Raw genomic sequence first — 20,184 nt, forward strand, 5'->3', positions numbered from 1 at the left:
TGGACTGGTGGACCCCCCAAGGTGCTGATGCCACCACCACACATCAATTTAGGGCACATAAAAAATGGTCACAGCTCTAGATAAGGAGTCGACAGCTTTCAAATACCTCCAAGACCTTTTTGATAAACTGTACGAAGCAAAGGTCAAAGCAGGACTAGGAGCTCCAAAGCAAGGACCTCCATGCAGAGGGGAGCAGGACCTTCATACAGAGGGGAACAGGACCTCCATACAGAGGGGAGCAGGACCTCCATGCAGAGGGGAGCCGGACCTCCATGCAGAGGGGAGCAGGACCTCCATGCAGAGGGGAGCAGGACCTCCATGCAGAGGGGAGCAGGACCTCCATGCAGAGGGGAGCAGGACCTCCATGCAGAGGGGAGCCGGACCTCCATGCAGAGGGAAGCAGGACCTCCATGCAGAGGGGTTTCCTCTTTGCCCCTCTGAGGAGGAGAGCATGGAATGCCCACAGAGCAGCACTCCCGAGGGCACCAGCATGGTGAGCTACATCCCTTCGAGGAAGAGGAGAAGATGGAGGCAGAGGAGGAAGAGCCATCTGACCTGACCCCCCACAAGTTTTGCCATGACGCCCAAAATTGAGCTCAGGTGCATCATTTTTCCACTGAACATCCTTCAATTGTTTGAATGACTTGATTGGAGTCCACCTGTGGTAACTCCAGTTGATTGGAGTCCACCTGTGGTAACTCCACTTGATTGGAGTCCACCTGTGGTAACTCCAGTTGATTGGAGTCCACCTGTGGTAACTCCACTTGATTGGAGTCCACCTGTGGTAACTCCAGTTGATTGGAGTCCACCTGTGGTAACTCCACTTGATTGGAGTCCACCTGTGGTAACTCCAGTTGATTGGAGTCCACCTGTGGTAACTCCACTTGATTGGAGTCCACCTGTGGTAACTCCAGTTGATTGGAGTCCACCTGTGGTAACTCCAGTTGATTGGAGTCCACCTGTGGTAACTCCACTTGATTGGAGTCCACCTGTGGTAACTCCACTTGATTGGAGTCCACCTGTGGTAACTCCAGTTGATTGGAGTCCACCTGTGGTAACTCCAGTTGATTTGACATGATTTGCAAAGGCACAAACTGGGAAACTAGTCAGGGTCGAGGGAAAGATGAATGCAGCAATGTATGGAGACATCCTTGAAGAAAACCTGCTCCAGAGTGCTCTGGACCTCAGACTGGCCCAAAGGTTCATCAACAGGACAGTGACCCTGACAGCCAAGATTACAAAGGAGTGGCTTTGGGACAACTCTGTGAATGTTCTTGAGCAGTGTTGCGAATAACGGCGTTAGGTAACTGCGTCATTTTGTCAGTAACGGGATAATATAATTAATTACTTTTCCTGTCATTACAACGCCGTTGACGTTACTGGTCATTAAAAGCAGTGCGATACTATATATTGATATACTAACAGTAATGCGAGCGGACCGCTGCCCAGGTTAGTGAGGAGTAACAGATCTCGATAGGTCACAGTTCTCGGTGTAACACCTTTTTAACTTAACAAGTCAGTAAGCGATTGGCTAAGGCAGCGTTATGGTAGCCAATCAGAGCCAATGTTTTTACACGCGCACCGAAGCACGTCAGTGAGGCAGAAATAGCGAGTCAGGAGCAAGCCGAGGAAAAATTTAAATTTTCAAGGTGGCAATATAAACATTATTTTAAAAAATACTTTAAGTTCTTGAATGTCTACCAGACTGTGTATTTGATTTATTTAATTAAGAATAGAGGTTTTATTGTTAAGTTTACTTCTGTTGTGAACAAACCAGTTGTCTCAGGTTGAGAGAATTTAATTTGATAGATGTAAATGCACTTTATATAGTGTAACTTTTGCTTTTTTTTTTACAAACATTTGGGGTTTTAAAGGATTTTATCCTGCATTGGTCTGTGGATGTGCAATAAATATCAAAAATTAAACACCTTTCTGATCTACTCATTTCAACTGACTATGAAAACTGCTTTTTCAAAATTGGCATATTACCATTTTTAACTGTAATGCAAATAGTTACTTTCCCTGGTAACGAGTTACTTTTATTGTAGAGTAATTTAGTTACTAACTCGGTTACTTTTTTGAACAAGTAGTGAGTAACTATAACTAATTCCTAGTATAACTAGTTCCTAACACTGTTCTTGAGTGGCCCAGCCAGAGCCCAGACTCGAACCTGATCGGACACCTCTGGAGAGATATGAATATGGCTGTGCACTAACACTTCCCATCCAACCTGATGGAGCTTGAGATGTTCTACAATGAAGAATCAGAGAAAATGCCCCAAATTCAGGTGTGCCAAGCATACTCAAAAAGACCTGAGGCTGCAATTGCTGCCAAAGGTACTTCAACAAATTATTGAGTAAAGGCTATGAAAACGTATATACATGTGATTTTGTTGTTTTTATTTTTAATCCATTTTCAAAAAATTCAAACAACCTTTTTTCACGTTATGGGGGACATTGTGTGTACAATTTTAAGGGGAAAATGTATCCATTTTGAAATAAGGCTGTAACGTAACAAAATGTGGAAAAAGTTAAGCTTTGTAAATACCTTCTGGAAACACGATATTTATACATGTTTAAAATTCCCCTCTTAACCTTAAGGGCAGTCTTTTTCCTTTAAGTTTGGGTCCTCTATCAAAGAGTCTTGCACAGTATCCTAGCCCTTCCCAAGAGTGCACTGTTCTGGACAGAGATCTCAGATGTTGCTGGGATCTGTTGGATCCACTCCCCCAGCCCCTAGTGCTACTATTACCTCAGGAACCACTGTTGCTTTCACCTTTTACATCTTTTCCAACTCTTTTTTTTTCTACATCTTTTTTCACTCTTATTTTTTTAGCTTCACAAAATCCTTGTGTCTGATTTTGCTATCACATGGGATTGCCACATTTATGACTACAGCCCTTTTCTGATGTTTGTCAATCACCACAATGTCAGGTTGGTTATTCATTACCATTTTACCAGTTATCTTGAAGTCCCACGGGATCTTGCTTGGTGGTTCTCCACCACTTTTGGGGAAGTGTTACACTTTAACCTTTAACCTTTAGATTTCCAGTCCATACTCTGCATAGATGTTTCTTTGTATTATGCCAGTGACTTGAATATACCATTCCATGTATTCTCTGCCTGCTAGCACCTTGCACCCTGCTATTATGTGCTGGACCATCTCAGGAGCATCACTGCACCTGCATCTAGGGGACTCCCTGGTGTGGTAGATCTCAGCCTCTATTGATCAAATACTGAGAGCTTATTCTAGCATCCTTGATTAGCACATCTGTGCTGTCTTTCAGTCCAGCCTTTCACAGCCAGCGGCTTCTATTTGTCTATTTGGTTTATTCACCCATGATGGCATCTGCTCATCCTCATTCCTTTTCTCCTCAGGTTTCTGCTGTCTGAGCTGCTCCCTAAGCACCTTGTCACTTTGGGCCATCTTCCTGGTGTATTCCTAGACATTGATTTTGTCCTGGACAGTGGCTCTGATGCTCATACATCCTTGGCTCCCCTTCTTACACTTGATGTACAGCCTCATTGTGCTGGATTTGGGATGAAACCATCCACCCACTGTCAGGAGTTGCTTGTATTGATGTCAGTGGCTTCTATCTTTTCCTTTGGCCAGGTTATTATTATTCCACAACCAAATGGAAATCATTTAGAGGCAGTGTTGCGAATAACGCCGTTAAAAATAACGGCGTTAGGTAACGCCGTCATTTTGTCAGTAACGGGATAAAATTATTAATTACTTTTCCTGTTGTTACAACACCGTTGACGTTACTCGATAGGTCACAGTTCTCGGTGTAACACCTGTTTAACTTAACAAGTCAGTAAGCGATTGGCTAAGGCAGCGTTATGGTAGCCAATCAGAGCCAGTGTTGTTACACGCGTGCCGAAGCACACCAGTGACACATGACACAAACGAAGAAGAGGCAGAAATGGCGAGCCAGGAGCAAGCCGAAGAAAATTAGCATTTTCAAGGTGGCGATATAAACATTATTTAACAAAATACTTTAAGTTCTTGAATGTCTACCAGACTGTGTATTTGATTTATTTAATTAAGAATAGAGGTTTTATTGTTAAGTTTACTTCTGTTGTGAACAAACCAGTTGTCTCAGGTTGAGAGAATTTAATTTGATAGATGTAAATGCACTTTATATAGTGTAACTTTTGCTTTTTTTTTTTTTTTCTTTTTTTTACAAAGATTTGGGATTTTAAAGGATTTTATCCTGCATTGGTCTGTGAATGTGCAATAAATATCAAAAGTTAAACACCTTTCTGATCTACTCATTTCAACTGACTATGAAAACTGCATTAACTGTATTAACTGTAATGCAAATAGTTACTTTCCCTGGTAATGAGTTACTTTTATTATAGAGTAATTCAGTTACTAACTCGGTTACTTTTTTGAACAAGTAACTATAACTAATTACTTTTTAAAAAGTCAATCAATCAATCAAATTTTATTTATATAGCGCTTTTTACAACAGTTGTTGTCCCAAAGCAGCTTTACAAGTGCCGAGTCCAAGCCCCCTGTGAGCAAGCCAAGGGCGACAGTGGCAAGGAAAAACTCCCTAGTTTTTTTTTGCATGAGGAAGAAACCTTGAGAGGAACCAAGACTCAGGGGGGGAACCCATCCTCCTCTGGCCGACACCGGTCACCATGACAACAACAACAATTTAGACAGAAAGAAATAAAGAAAAGGAAAAGATGTAGTATTGTCCATCATGGTGTAGGCTTATCTGGTCAGGCAGTAGGTGGCTGGCACTGGATAAATCGCTTGTCTCTCCTCATCTCATTTTTCCTCAAGCAGGCGGGCAGCCATGTGGAGAAAATAAAACAGGGAAAATTAGCTCTGTATGAGGACATATACAGGACAGATGAAATTAAACACATTTCTGGAGTGTGGCAGCAACTCCGGCATTAAGTTAAACTATTACAGCCTAGCTAAAAAAGGCAGAACCAGAAGGTAACATAGGCTTGGGAGCATTCTGAGACATTGGCATCCGTCCACTGCACTGTCAACAAACTTGAGTGACCACGAGCAGTGACAGGATGACAGCACCAGCGCCCCAGTCTACCATAAAACCCTTCGCTTGTGAACCCCTGGATCTGTACCTTTATCTAAGGGGGGATATTAATTATCAAACGCTAAACTAAATAAGTGGGTTTTCAACCTAGACTTAAAGATTGTGACTGTGTCAGAGTCCCGTACGCATTTTGGAAGGTTGTTCCAAAACTGGGGGGCCTTATAAGAAAAGGCTCTTCCCCCTGCTGTTACCTTATTAATTTGTGGAACTAATAAAAGACCAGCACCCTGTGATCTTAGTTACGTAACGTTCCTAACACTGTTTAGAGGCCATCGGGAAAGCAGCCACAGCCAAATACCCCCAAAGAGTGAGGCATGTCCTGAGATGCCACCTGAATGACTACATTTCCCGAAAGGCCGTGCGGCGGAAGCGGAACGATGACAGTGGGCAATGCGGAACGAAGTTGCAAAAGCTTATGAACGTTTTAATGTCTACAACGTGTGGACAGACTCAAATCTCCAGTGAAACCTCGCCAGGTATCACGTAGTCCCACTGTTCTCCTGTGCGTTTACTATCAAATTTAGCCATGAAGTTGTTTAGATTGCTATGAGGATAATGTAACAGCGATGTAGTTGATCTTTGTTGACGGCTAGGCTAACTCGGCTAAGTGTGGAGGTTGTTCTGCTGGTCTGGGTCAGCAGCAGGTCGGTCCGGTTATATAGTTGGTTCGGTAAACAAGACGTTAGGGCGGCTAGGATCTGCTTTGGTCGTGGACCTTTCATGTGTGTAGCGGTTAAAGGACTGAAGACACTGCCGTGTTCAACCAGCTGACTGGGTCTCCTGCGAGATGTTTCCTGTTCTCACAGCTGTTCTTCTCAGATCATCAGGAGATCTCTGGTCCTCCAGCGCTCCTTCGGTCAACATGGCGTTAGCCAACTCATATTTCGCAATCCAAACTGTCAACATTGAGTACTCTTATTCTTCCTTTTAGCAGTCAGCCATTTCCATGAAATGCTTTGACCTGCGTGTATATATACAGGTCTGAGTGGGCGGACTGGTGTCGGTCCAGAGTGTTTGGATGACCACTGACCTCCCAGCAGGTCTGGACTGGGCTCACCTTAGATATCTAGGCCCTCATCGCGTCCTCTGTGTCTTTGCTGTGCCCACTTGTCTGGTGTAAACTCAGTTAGTCTTACTGTTTGCAGGTTTTGCAGCCTTTCACAGTAAGTAACTGGACCCCGTTGTCCGTCGTGCCTGCGTTTTACTATGGCCATCCTGTTTGCTGTGGTGGCTCGGGGTACAACCATACTTGCCAAACACGCCTGGTGCGGTGGGAACTTCCTCGAGGTGACTGAGCAGATTTTGGCTAAGGTTCCCTCTGAAAACAACAAACTCACCTACTCACATGGCAGGTAGGATAAATTGGTTGACAGCCATACATCTTGTATTCCTGTGTGACAGTCTATTTACAGTAATATTTTTGGTTTCAGCTATCTCTTTCACTACATCTGCCATGACAGAATCATCTATCTATGTATCACAGATGATGTGAGTATAAGATTTCAGAGTTCCTAATTAATTTGCTTTCTTGGATTCCATGACATTGAGAACATTGTATCTTGTTTATGCAGTACAGTAACATGACAGTGAAGCTATTTTGCCTGATACATAGATGGTACGACACAGAGTATCATGGTTTTTTTTTTTTTTTTTTTTTTGGGCAGGACTTTGAGAGGTCGCGTGCGTTCAGCTTCCTTAATGAGGTGAAGAAACGCTTCCAGACAACTTACGGGTCTCGGGCCCAGACAGCTTTACCATACGCCATGAACAGCGAGTTCTCCAGTACACTGGCTGCACAAATGGTGAGAAGCAGGTCACATGGCTTCTTATTTCCTCAGGTTTCCAGTCATGTCAGCATGTCACCGTTACAGACAGAGGCTTCTGCTCCTTTTCTTTTCCTGAGTTTTCCCAAAGTTTGTAGTATTAGTACAGTTGGCCCTCCAAATTCATCGGGGTTAGGGGTGTAGGACCACTCTGAAAGTGTTTACCATATTTTTGCATAAAAATGTTAGATACACTGTACGGCATCTGTATATTTTATGCATTTATACTTACAGTATCAACAAACAAAGGTGCAACACATTTTTAGAAATGCGAGATACATGACACTGAGAGACAATGCATGAGTGAGGTTGGCTAGACAAAAGGTGTGTTGTCCCCAAACACAGTGCAGTCTGCTGTTCTTTAGCACACTGATAACTTACCATTATTTTGTGTATGTTTATGGTAGCACATAAAATAGATGAATACATATATTTTATGCATTTTGTGACTTGTCAGTTACATTTGTTGAACTTTGTAGTTTTCTACAGTAAGCTGCAAATCTAAAACAAAAATAGCTTCTTGGTTCATTATTCTAATGGATGAATGCTCTTACACTTAATCCTGAATTTAAATTGCTGTCATAATATAGTAGCTCATGATTTGAGAGAATATGTGCGAGTCAGGTTGAGAGATTAAAGGCCTCCTGTTATGCTAGTGTGGTCTCATGATGTGACCATGGGATGCTGTTACTCATTAAGCCACAATTCTTACAAGTTTTAGCTCAGAGTTTTTAAGAGTGCAATAATATAACTCATACCATGGACTGTAAATAAAATAAAAAAAATAAAAATACCAACATTCAGATGTCTGTTGGAGAGCTTCAGTAAATGTGTGGAATATAGGCAACATACATGCTAGTTTTGAGGAAGATTAAACTAGGAAAACATTAACTTGGATCAACTTGGGTTGAGTAGCTACTCACTTTGTGATGTGACAACTTTTCCCGCTTATGGGTTTGTGTAAACATTTTAAATTTTAAAGTCAGGTATTCAAACAATGTTACAAAAATGATAGCCTGAAAAGCTTGTATATAGTACACAGCAGTGCATGTGAGATCAACCATTGTAGTTTTTGTGGGTCACATGATAACAGCTTGGCTATTTTGAGCAGTTTATACAACACTGTAGTGTTTATCTATAGCATTCTCTTTTCATTAATGATTACCAATTCTTTATATTCAAATGCAAATATCCGTGCACTCACACTCCATTTCTGTTGCTGTAGTTTTTTCAATAATGATTCGTTACCATTGGTGATTTGTTTATTAATTCATCCTTTTGAAAAGAAAAATAAACGGTGACATTTCCTGTTTGACCATGAACAGGACACACACACACACACACACACACACACACACACACTAAATCTTACTCCAATTCTATGACAGAAACACCACTCTGACCCGAAAGGAACAGATCGACTGACAGAGACACAAATGCAGGTGGATGATTTGAAAGGCATTATGGTTCGGAACATCGGTGAGGACTCTTATTCTGTCTAAGTTGGGCTCGTTGTATTCACAGACCAGGCCACAGTGTTTCAGGATGTGACATGTATGTGCTGCTCTCATTGCAGACCTGGTGGCCCAGAGAGGAGAGAAGCTGGAACTACTCATTGACAAGACGGAGAACTTGGTGGATTCAGTGAGTGTGTCTCGCCAGTGCCGCCTTTATATTTTGACCTGTGGACCTGGAGCGCTGATGCATTCCCTTTAATGTTTTTTTACCACAGTCTGTCACTTTCAAAACAACAAGCCGCAACCTGGCCCGTGCCATGTGTATGAAGAACCTGAAGTTAACCCTGATCGTGGTAGTGGCATCGCTCGTAAGTGATACTACACACACTGGTTGGAGGCGAGTGTCATTTAAGGCTTGTGTATATCGATCGTCTCTCCTGCCTGTTCAGGTGGTGCTGTACATCATAGTGTCGGCTGCCTGCGGGGGCCTCTCCTGGCCCAATTGCCGCAAAAAATAGGAGGTGATAGGTAAGCCGAACTCCAGGGGGCGCCACTGATCAAACCACTGATCAAAGACCGTCACAAGCCCGTGAACTCACCTTGGATCTGCCGTTCTGACCCGTGCTCTGTCTAGCCTCCCCCTCGCAACTGAGGGACCCCAACGGTGACTGCATGGCCTTACAGACAGAGGGCTCAGGAATGCCTGGACTTCGTCTCTTCAGTGCACACTCCAGTCAAAACACGATGCCCCTGGTGTTCCAGTAAACAGTAAATTCAGCAGAATGTTTTTTTTTTTTTCCCTTTCATATTACGGCAGACCGGAACATGATTCCACTGTAGTAGGGATTTTTTTGTATTCCAGCTATGCTTTGATGAAATCAAATGATAGAAATCTTATAATCTGATGAGGACATTGTTGACTTTAACATATGATCTGGCACATTTTCAGATGTATAGTTTTGTGTGAAATTCACACATTGTGTGTGAGGTCATCACATGAGTACACTTGCGTGAGGTTAGCAGGTCATTCACACATCTTAAAGTGATTGGGTTCTGTTACATTTGTTTGCCCCAGAAATGTGATTTCTGTCAATGGTATTAATCAAAAAACAAAATCTCTAAGATGGTCTATACCCGTGTGTATCAATGCGTGAAACTCACATTTACAAGTTTACATTTTCTTCCACTTTTGAACACACATTTGCCAATGCAGATATGACATGTGATTGGAGTAGTTCTGGTTCCCTGGCAGCATTCTAGTTTTGCATGGATGAAAAACACCCTTCAGGCATGTGACTTGGTTAATATAGTTGGGTTAATATGAATGGTTGTAAAGGTTCAGAAATGTTGATGTGATGGAAGCATTTGATCATGAATGTCTTAGATCATGTACAAAGAAACATTCATATTTATAGACTTTGGCTATAGAAATGGTGGCTATATTGAAATATTGACCATAATCCTCTGCAATATTAAGAATATAAAAAAATATTTGAAAGATTTCTCTAGCACTTATGGCTACATTTAGGTTATGTTTTCTGCTTTTTGGACCTGACCTATTACTTGTGTACACAGCGTACGCCATCCTTTTCTTCTTAATAGAGATGATACACTTTACGATCTGTTTATTGTAATGCACTTCAGCAAAGCTTTCAGATTCAGAACTGTTTGCCAATGTTTCACTATGTACATGCCTCGACTCATATTGAGCTCAACTGCAGATGTAGATGTACAGTAACAGGTTGAAGAAGGGGACGGATCAGCACCGCTACGTGAAAGGAGATCCATCTCCCTGCTTGATTTTTTTTTACATACATCAACCCAACCCAACCCCCCCACCCCCAAAATGCACTTTTTACATATTAAATTTAGCTTCCTGCCATAATGTTGCCAATAATCATGTAATTATTTAAATATTGTTCAGATTTAAATAATAAAGGCATCTACGATCCAAAATGCTTTTTTTATTCTATCCAAATTAAGGGAATGTAGAGAGCTCATCTTATGGTAAAGCAAATTAGTGAAATAAAGAGTCTGTTGCTAAAACAATCTCTGTGTGTACTCTGAATTATTATTTTCCTATGGCCACTAATAAAATGACAGTTTACGCTACTGCAACTAGTAAACCAAATGTAAACCATTTCTGTTGTATTTTGTTAAATGTTTTGCATCACTTTCAAGCATGTTTTAGTGATGCCACTGTCAGCTGTTGCCAGTTAAATTTTTAATTATCTAGGATCAGAAACGATAAAAAAGAATGTTCTTTAGGAATGTATGGGAGGAACATGTGAGGACTTTATCTTCATGTTTCTTTGGTTTAAGAAGTCCCACAGTAGTAAGAAATGTAATTTTCTGCAAAATTTTTGGTAGTTCTGAAGATTTAATCTCTTTTTCAACATTTCTGTATGAGTTTATTACATCAAGATGCATTCAAGTTTTAAACAGACATTTTAATTAAAACTTGAAACACCATGTTAGCAATATCTCCAAAGCAGCATTCTTTCATCTTCGTAAGGTTGCCAAGGTGAAACGTATCTGTACAGCAGCTGACAGTGAAAAACTGCATACATCTGGACTAATGTAATACACTTTTGCAAATGTCCTTATGAATACTTTCAAACCTACAAAGGGTTAATCCTATAGTCGCAAACTTTCTCTGAAGGAACAAACCTATAGTCCCCAAGGGGCAGTCATGGCCTGGTAGTAGGGAACCACTTGTGACCGGAGGGTCGTGGGTTCGATTCCCAGACCTGAGGCCATGACTGAGGTGCCCTTGAGCAAGGCACCTAACCCCAACTGCTCCCCGAGCGCCGGGCTAGGGCTGCCCACCACTCTGGGCACGTGTGATCCACAGCCCCCTAGTGATCACTGGTGTGTGTGTGTGTGTGTTCTAACTGCACAGATGGGTTAAAAGCGGAGGACAAATTTTGATTGCGGTGAAAAAATCACAATTGACAAATATGGCACATTTACTTTTTTTTTTTTTACATTTACATTTCCTCAGAACAGGTGCCCCACTTGGAGGTAGCCATGTTGAAAATAGACTTATTGCTCCTTGAAGTGATTCTCACAGTATTGAAGGTTTTCAACTTGTATTTACATAGCCTACATATTATTCTGAAATGAAATGATCCAGTAGATCTTAATGCCTTTCAAGCGTATCATTGTCCAGGTGGAACTGCAGTACAGGGAGAGTGAATGCTGTTGTATTTTCCTGTCATTTGACATAAGTGTGACTTTAGTTGGTATTTCCCAGGCCTCCGGAAGCTGGGCAAAATAAGTCAATGTTACACCACTGGTGACTGGAAGAGGAACTTGATAGTTTTCTTAAGCAGAAACGAAGGAAACACTCTAGAAAACACCATTTTACTACAGTTCTTTGTATGTCAAGGCCCCCTCTTGTCATTTCATTACTTCATACATACGTATGTCACATGCCTCATTGCTGAAACAGTTTTTTAGAGTTACAAAATGCCTGAAGAATGTGGGTCAATTTCCTCCATGCTGTCTTCAACCTCACATTTAAGTTTTTTATGGACTGCTTATTAAAATATTGCTTAAAATAAATGAAGATAAAGTTACAGCTATGTCATGGCTATCTTCTTTCAGGGCTTCATTTGAGTCATGTCCAAAACCTCCTCAGAGCGATCACAGGTCTGCCTCAATCTGCTGACACAAACAAATACATTATGAAATATATATATATATATATTTACAAGATTTATATTGCTGGTCAAAATAAGTTGTTACCTTTAACTCCAGGTCTGACTTTTTCTGAGGTTTTTTGGTGTCCCGTTTTCGAGGTTCAGGTCTGGCATTGGCCCCTAAACAGGACACAACAGTGGAACATTCAGGCAAGAATGAAAAGTTATTACTGTAACTCAATAGGTTTTGAAAACCATTGTTCTTACTATTGTCATTTAGGCAGGTATAACCCTCGGTATCTTGTGGACTGTCTGGCTGAGGTTCGTCAGATTTTTTATAATAATATTCTTGATCTGGTGGGCCAAATCGCTGATAAACAGAGATATGACTGATCAAACTGATCAAAAACTTAAAAGTGTGACCTTGAATTATGTCTCAAAGAATAATTGCTAAACCAGGACTGTTTATATATAAAACACAGGACAAATGGCAAATAATAGCCAAATGTTCAAATGCATCATATGTTTTACCTTGTCGGGCCACATAAAACTGATAAAGAGGATGAAGGGTAGGCCCACTGTGAAGACATACACACCCCACAGCCAGGGCCGCTGTCCTGTGGCAGACAGCAACCGTTCCACAATTCCAGGCTAGAGAATCAAACAAAAATGGATGAGATTCCTGACCCTGAATCTGATCTGTGCTCTCCTGATGAAGAACAATAAGATTACTCAATAAGACTATTCAATAATACACCAGGAATAAGAACAGCTGTAGCAGAGTCAAGACCTGTTGGCTTTACAATACTGCAAGTCACATCAGGAGCCGGAGGGTCTTACTCTCCGTCTCTGTCCCCATGTGTCTTCTGTCCAGCGTTTGGCGAGATCCAAGTCAGAACACAGCAGGATATTGTCAAACAGCACATTGCCAGTGAGGGACCAGAGCTCAAAGCCCACAGCACCTATAGGACTCATTCTAAAGGGCTGATGGTCCTCAAAGTAAGCAGGGTTAGGGACCATCCGAGACCGCCACTTGCCCTAATGCAGACACATTAGGATTCATTTTTAAGGCTGACTTAATTTTCAGATCAGGTTAGGTGTCCCTTTTTAACAATGGAAAGTAATCCCTTGTGATTCACGTTAAATTGTTATTATATGAAACCTGTATACACTTCAGACCTACCTGATACTTGGGATTGTCAATCATGGGTGCCCTCCACTTGCCCTTGTATGCTGGGTTAGGCACTATAGGAGGCACCCAGGACCCACAGCCCGGAGCCTTTGAGCAGGCAGGATTAGCGATCAGAGGAGCTTCCCATTCCCCATCCATGTCCACAGACCTGGTTCGCACAAAGACAGAAAGGGAAAACCACACATACAGTTTCATTCAATTATTGCCAGTGAGCTTGACCTAATATTGCTCAAAAATGAAAAGCAAATGCAACAGCGTTAGTGAAATCAGATCAGTGTTCTAGAATTTCCTCTACAAAATGTAGGCATAGCCACCCAGAGTCACAGGGTACAGCAGTGTGCCTGCTGCGAGCAAAAGGCAAGCATTGTGACAAAGGTCAGGTGCCGGTTACACACCAGTCATGTGGGGGTCGAGCCTCCGGGTCTGGGATGAAGGGCTCCTCCTCTTCGATCCAGCCTACAGGCTTCTGTGCTGCGGGGTCTGCGATGAACTGGGGAGCCTCTTCGTCCCTTCAGAGATAAAAACACAACAATAGTTGCGCCACAGACTCGCTCCACAGTCAAGCAGATCCCAGACATTATGACTTTAAAGTGTTTGTCCAGTAATGTGTCTGTCTAATGAATCAATCTTTAGCACGTTAAGCCAGGAGTATTAGAGACAATATAGAATGTATGCATAAATCTGCTCAGACCTATTGAGGTTATGATATATTGTACATTCTAACACAGAAATTGATATGTCATCTATATATTTATATGTTGATGTCAAAATCTCAAAAAAAAAAAAAAAAAAACTAATATTGAATCTATGAAATTAAATTTATTCCTAAACCTTCCTTTGATTTTATATATATATATATATATATATATATATATATATATATATATATATATATATATATGTGTGTGTATGTATGTATGTATGAAGAAGATTGAAGGTAAGTAACTGCAGTGTACATACAGATATAGAAACTGTAGTAAAATAAAGTCTGAAAATATATGTCAGCAATTCAATACAAAAAAGTGAAATGCATATATTCATAGATACATGACAAACAGATTGAACTTCAAGTGTTTATTTCTGTGAAAACCCAAAAGTCAATTCAGAAATGTTGGCCTACTGAAAAGTATGTACAGTAAATGGACTCAATACTTGGTCAGGGCTCCTTGTGTATGAATTACTGCATCAATTACTGCAATCAATGGCTCCCCAAACCATCACTGATTGTGGAAACGTCACATTAGACCTCAAGCAGCTTGGATTGTGTCTCTCCACTCTTCCTCCACTCTGGGACCTTGATTTCCAAATGAAATGCAAAATTTACTTTCATCTAAAAACCCCACCTTGGACCTCTGAGCAACAGTCCAGTTCTTTTCCTCCTTGGCCCAGGTAAGACACTTCTGGCGTTGTTTCTTGGTCATGAGTGGCTTGACACAGGGCAAATGTGACGGTTGTAGCCCACGTCCTGGATACGTCTGTGTGTGGTGGATCTTGAAGCACTGACTCCAGCAGCGCTTCACTCCTTGTGAATCTCCACCACATTTTTGAATGGCCTTTTCTTGACATCCTTTCAAGGCTGCAGTTATCACGGTTACTTGTGCACCTTTTTCTACCACACTTTTTTCTTCTACTCAACTTTACATGAACATGCTTGGATACATCACTGTGAACACCCAGCTTCTTTAGCAGGGACCTTTTGTGGCATATCCTCCTTGAGGAGTGTGTCAGTCACTGTCTTCTGAACATCTGTCGGGCTAGCAGTCTTCCCCATGATTGTGTAGCCTACTGAACCAGTCTAAGGGACCATTTTAACAGCTTAGGAAGCATTTGCAGGTGTTTTGTGTTAATTATTCTGATTTTCTGAGATAATGACTTTTGGGTTTTCATTGGCTATACGCCATAATCATTACAGAAACATTAACAGAAAATGAAAATAGATAAACACTAAACAATAGAAAAACACTTGAAATAGATCATATATAAGTGTAATATATGCGTTTCACTTTTTTGTGTTGAATTACTGAAAAAAATGTGCTTTTTGGTGATATTCTAATATATTCAGATGAACCTGTATTACACACACACACACACACACACATACACATATATATATATATATATATATATATATATATATATATATATATATATATATATATATATATATATATATATATGATATCTTTAGTATTGGCTCCTGCATTACATACCAGTCCTGGGGTTTCGTCACTGTTGGGTCAGATATATGACGCCGGTCATCCCAGTTGGCGGGTTTTGTATCTTCTGGATCTTCTATCTCATGAGGAGGCACTACTGGTGGATCCATGTCTCTCAGAAGACTGCCCTCATTGACTAGTGCTTGGTCGATGAGAATTTCAAAGGTGTTATCAGGATACAGATCTGAAAATGAGAGTTTCCATCAATAATTTGAATATAAAGTCGCATATGATGGGAGCAACTAAAGATGTGTAAAATGGTGTGATTTAGTTCAAATTCAGCCTATCTTGCAATTTAGGCCTAGGTGTTACAAGTTCTTAAGTTTAAGCTTTACTGTAATGTTGCTCTTTTGACTCACTAAGAGTGTAGAGGTGAGGCTTGTGATGAGTGAAATATTCACTCAAGTCAGCCTCAGGCTGTCGGGCATGTTTCTCCTCATACAGTCCAGTCACAGGGTTCCGATGGCGGAAGATGAAATGTACCTTGTAGGTACTGCCACATTTGTCAGGACCAAACATAATGGTGTATGGGGTGGCATCATTAAACTGACTCTAAAACAAACAAACAAAGAAGATACTTGCCTGTATCATGACGTGCGTGCACTTAGTGTATTTAACAATATCACAACACAACTACTGATGCAGAATGCTTTAGTGATAACCATACCAAACGAAGATAATCTGAATGAGTAAGCAACTTTATGTAGGCTCCACCACAATCAATCCCATTTTGGAAGAAAACTTCATATCTGTGGAGATGTGTCAGTTATATGTTCATTAAAAGAATGTGATGTAATATTGTGGGGACATTAACAGTAAGGTTAATTGAATTATATGTATTACTGTAGGCAGAGGGGTTTGCTGACGAAGTGAAACACTGGCTGTATATATGTAGCAATAGCATGATGTCGCCCAGGGGACTTGAGAACAAGACCCTTGTTCCCTGGGAATTCTTGATTGCTGGGTTCTTCCACCACCCATTCCCCTAATGACAAAACATAATAACACCACTACTATGAGTGAGGGAATAACACCTACTATTTTTAATCATCTTCTCACACAATTTCACACATGGCAAAGTCCTACAGTTGGAGAGCAATCGGTTACAAGGCCTGATAGAAGATCAATCTTACCATCATATTTGTGAATGTCCAAGTCCCCCTCTTTAAGTGCTTGGGACAGAACCCAGTTTCTTCAGTAGAAAAATGAAGGTCAAAGATGAGATGTATTGAAGTCAAATAAATAAATGATTGCTCATTGGATATGTCTGGGCTCCACACACACTGACCCAGCCTCCGAGAAAACATAGAATAACTGGTATGATTGTGCTGAGAGAAAGACAGAATGTGGACTGTGTGTGGGACATTGAAGGACATTTGAGGAATGACACATAACACTTGTAAGAACCAGAAGGACACTGTACCTATCTAAAGGGCTTGTGTCGAAGGTTTCTGAGATATACGCCTGGCTTGGACCACTGATGAATCTGTAACTACTCTGACAGATGGGAAGATAAGGCAATATGACATTAACACATACTTATAATAATAATAAAACAGTAGCAACAGCAACAATATTGTCAACCATCACTGTTCCTATAATTATTATTATTATTAGTAGTATTAGTATTATGGCGGTGATGATGGTTTTTATGTATTCATTTGGAATAATGACAAACTAACTAACCTGGTCCTCTTTGGTCGCAGTCCAAGTCAAACAGAAACACAAACCAACAAGCATCCCCTGGTGGTTGGCCATATCTGAATGCTTCTCCAGCGTTATTGAAGAAATAGGAACAGATTACTTGTTGTTTATCAGCGTAGTCGATTTTCTGGTTATTATGTCCTACGTTCTAGCAGGTGATTTATAAAATGAACACTCCAAAAATAAAAAAGGAAGGTAGTCAGCTCAAATGGCGTGTATCTAAAGGCCTACTCACTGTCCTTTACTCACGTTGTATTCGTGAATAGACACTTCCTAAGTACTGAAGGTTATCAAACGTGGACTTTGGTCTCATGATCCCACACACTAAAGAAACGTTAATGAAATAACTAGGCCTAGATTTTGTTTAGCTGCTGAATGGCACGTACTCGGTTAATATCTTCAAAAGTATAACCTATAAGGAGTGACTTCTTAACCGTTGCAATTTCAGAAAAATAGGATTAGGTTTTGTCAAGCACGATGTTCAGTCTTAAAACCACAGACAGTTCAGTTTAAATCTTCTTACATCAGGCTATAAAACGTAAAGATGATGTGTTGTTGTTTTGTGTGTTTTCTATGAATGTTTTAAATGTTTAGCAGAAAACAAAAACATTATGCAATTTGGGAAGATAATTTTTGTGCACATCTTTGAGGCGAAAAGGTTTTCTTCCCTCAAGGTTCATTTCCGTAACACAATATAACCGTCGACAGACTATCGCAAGTTCGCAACAGTAACTAAAGGGAACTCGTTGTTTACAATAGATGTCTCTCGATAATTCACGAGATATTTGAACATTCTTCATTTGTTTTACAGATTTATATTAGCGAAAAAATGCAGTCTTAAAATACTTTAATTTTCCTTAAATAAGGAGAAGGAGGCACACAAATGAATGCAAATATTCATAGCTATACTGTTCACTGAATGATCAGTGTTCACTAAACGGCATGGTATTAGTAAAATGATGTTCCTGAATATGGAATATTAAATACAGTTATGATATCACTGATCATATAATACTGCTTTATTTTATGTTTGATAAACTATTTTATCTTGATTAAAATCCACTAAAACAAGCTAGTTTAAATAGAAAAGGCACAATCAATGATCACTTACATATTTACCCATGGCATTCCAGTACAGGTTTACATAATCATAGTAATCAAGAAATGAAGCAAGATTTCTTCAATTTGGATTAAGAGCAATTTGGATTAATGACAAAAAATGTCAACAATACGATTGCAGATACAAATGGCTGAAATGAGCTTCATCCAACATCAGTTGGTCCATCTGGCTGGAGATGTCAGGGAAGACCCAGGACATTGTGGAGAGATTATATCTCTGATCTGTCGTGGGAACACAGCTGCGTTCCTCCAGAAGAGGTGAAGAGGGGAGATGGAAGCCTGAGTCTTTTTTCATAGGCACCGTGACCCATGACCCGTGACCTGGATAAGTAGAAGAGGAAGAATGGATGGACAGATGGATGGATCAGTCACAAATACATTACATTGCCAAAAAGATTCACTTACCCATCCAAATGATCAGAATCAGGTGTTCCAATCACTTCCATGGCCACAGGTGTATAAAATTAAGCACCTTGGCATACAGACTGTTTTTTACAAACATTTTGTCATTCCCAGAAAGTAAACATGTCTCACAATTCCACATTGTAAGAGAGATTAGTCAAAATTCCTGTTTCCATCAACTGAAAAAAGAAAGCAAGTAATTGTTTTTTTTCCCATGGACCTTTGATGCTAATATATGTAATTCAGTTAAACAAAATTTCAGTGCATTCATTTGTGTCACACACTTCCAGAACAAAGTTTTGCTATTTTTATGTGTAAGAATAAGCAAAAATTGCTGCAATTGAGAATCTTGCAAAATTACAGATATTGCATAGCTTTGGAGACTAAACTATTGTTCCTTCATCCTCATGCCTATCATACTTTAAAAAAGCTTTTCTTATAAATGTTCGATATGTAAGGATGTTGGGATGTTGTTAGGTGAGGAGTGTTTTATCTGCTGTGTAATCCACATGAGGAGATCATACATGTGACGATTGACTTTTTAGATTGACTTCTTATTTGAAGTTAAGGAGAAACTGTCGCATTGTCATATGACCACTTCACTGATTGAAAATACAAAATGCCTAAATCTCACTGATACAAATCAGAACTGCCTTAGTTAATTGATTAAGAGCAGACCCATCCACCATACAATGAAAAAAATCACTTTCATTGTCTCTTTGTTTACCCTGAGTTTTGAGTCATAAAAAGTTATGTTTGACTATAACCTTTATAATGAACTTTAGGATTATATAGATGTTGAATCCAGGTGTCCAGCAAGCTAAACACCCTGATACAATGATTATTGGGGCTATAATGTGATGCTCAGTGTTTTATCACATAAATTGTATAAAACTGAAAATACAAATACATACAAATAAATAATTATTTTATACAATGATGAATAAACACATTTACTACCAATTATAGTATATATACCAGAAACCATATCACTGTCAATGCTCACCACTGTGTGGCATATTACCATCATCCATAATATACATCATCATCCATACTTAATTATTACATGTATACTGCATGTATAGTATCCTGTATGCAACAAATGCAAAACCATACTACAGGGTCTTCATACTACACATGTATGAAGATTGCTTCCCTTCCACAACCTTGCATCATGGGGTGCTGAAATGTTTGGCCAAGGTAGCATGTTAACCACAGATCTTTTGTGTACTGAAGAAAGTTATTTTGTTTGCATACTGCATATGGCCTACTGATTTATGGCCCAGTGAGTAATATGTTTAGGCTATAAAACGCCACACAACGTTTATCTCTGTTTTACCACATCATGCCGTCTTTTTAAAAAAAGTATCTTCTCATTTAGCAAAACATGATATTAAATATTATTTGTTCACATTCTATATCATAGATATATAGATATTTAGATAAATATAACTAATAAAGTCAACGTTAGCACAATAACGCTGCACATTTACCATTAACAGTATTACTGGAAAAAGATCCTGAGCTTCGTAAGTCAAAATGTAATGTTA

The 20,184-nt window shown here is 40.0% G+C and overlaps 2 protein-coding genes across 3 annotated transcripts; one reads left to right on the forward strand and one right to left on the reverse strand.

Annotated features, from left to right (window-relative positions):
- The first annotated feature begins 5,397 nt into the window (after positions 1-5,397).
- sybl1 (synaptobrevin-like 1) lies at positions 5,398-10,183 on the forward strand. Of its 2 annotated transcripts, XM_077022721.1 has the most exons (9): positions 5,398-5,553; positions 6,223-6,429; positions 6,508-6,565; positions 6,742-6,879; positions 8,289-8,379; positions 8,477-8,544; positions 8,633-8,725; positions 8,807-8,885; positions 8,992-10,183. In XM_077022721.1, the coding sequence occupies exons 2-8, from the start codon at positions 6,284-6,286 to the stop codon at positions 8,873-8,875; spliced, it is 663 nt and encodes a 220-aa protein (XP_076878836.1). In that variant the 5' UTR covers positions 5,398-5,553; positions 6,223-6,283; the 3' UTR covers positions 8,876-8,885; positions 8,992-10,183. The 2 variants fall into 2 exon arrangements, with proteins under 2 accessions (XP_076878836.1, XP_076878835.1); XM_077022720.1 differs by having other exon boundaries at positions 8,807-10,183.
- Positions 10,184-11,338: 1,155 nt separating this feature from the next.
- On the reverse strand, positions 11,339-20,021 carry LOC143527481 (calnexin-like). Its single transcript, XM_077022722.1, has 14 exons — positions 17,096-20,021; positions 16,833-16,906; positions 16,543-16,601; positions 16,253-16,394; positions 16,077-16,158; positions 15,769-15,961; positions 15,404-15,593; positions 13,589-13,702; positions 13,185-13,341; positions 12,842-13,039; positions 12,533-12,652; positions 12,269-12,371; positions 12,108-12,181; positions 11,339-12,026 (listed from the first exon to the last, which is right to left on the reverse strand). The coding sequence occupies exons 1-14, from the start codon at positions 17,165-17,167 to the stop codon at positions 12,006-12,008; spliced, it is 1,599 nt and encodes a 532-aa protein (XP_076878837.1). The 5' UTR covers positions 17,168-20,021; the 3' UTR covers positions 11,339-12,005.
- Positions 20,022-20,184: the final 163 nt, after the last annotated feature.

The sequence above is a fragment of the Brachyhypopomus gauderio genome, chromosome 11 (assembly GCF_052324685.1).
Source record: "Brachyhypopomus gauderio isolate BG-103 chromosome 11, BGAUD_0.2, whole genome shotgun sequence".
Classification (NCBI taxonomy): Eukaryota; Metazoa; Chordata; class Actinopteri; order Gymnotiformes; family Hypopomidae; genus Brachyhypopomus; species Brachyhypopomus gauderio.

Bases quoted from the DNA above. Each gene is read 5' to 3' on its own strand.
- sybl1 (XM_077022720.1), top strand. From the start codon at position 6,284: ATGGCCATCCTGTTTGCTGTGGTGGCTCGGGGTACAACCATACTTGCC. The intron at 6,566-6,741 runs GTGAGTATAAGA...TTTTTTGGGCAG, and splicing joins ATCTATGTATCACAGATGAT to GACTTTGAGAGGTCGCGTGC. The intron at 8,380-8,476 runs GTGAGGACTCTT...CTCTCATTGCAG, and splicing joins CATTATGGTTCGGAACATCG to ACCTGGTGGCCCAGAGAGGA.
- LOC143527481 (XM_077022722.1), bottom strand. From the start codon at position 17,167: ATGGCCAACCACCAGGGGATGCTTGTTGGTTTGTGTTTCTGTTTGACT. The intron at 13,342-13,588 runs GTGTGTAACCGG...TGTGCGAACCAG, and splicing joins GCTCGACCCCCACATGACTG to GTCTGTGGACATGGATGGGG. The intron at 12,653-12,841 runs GTAAGACCCTCC...TTGATTCTCTAG, and splicing joins CATGGGGACAGAGACGGAGA to CCTGGAATTGTGGAACGGTT.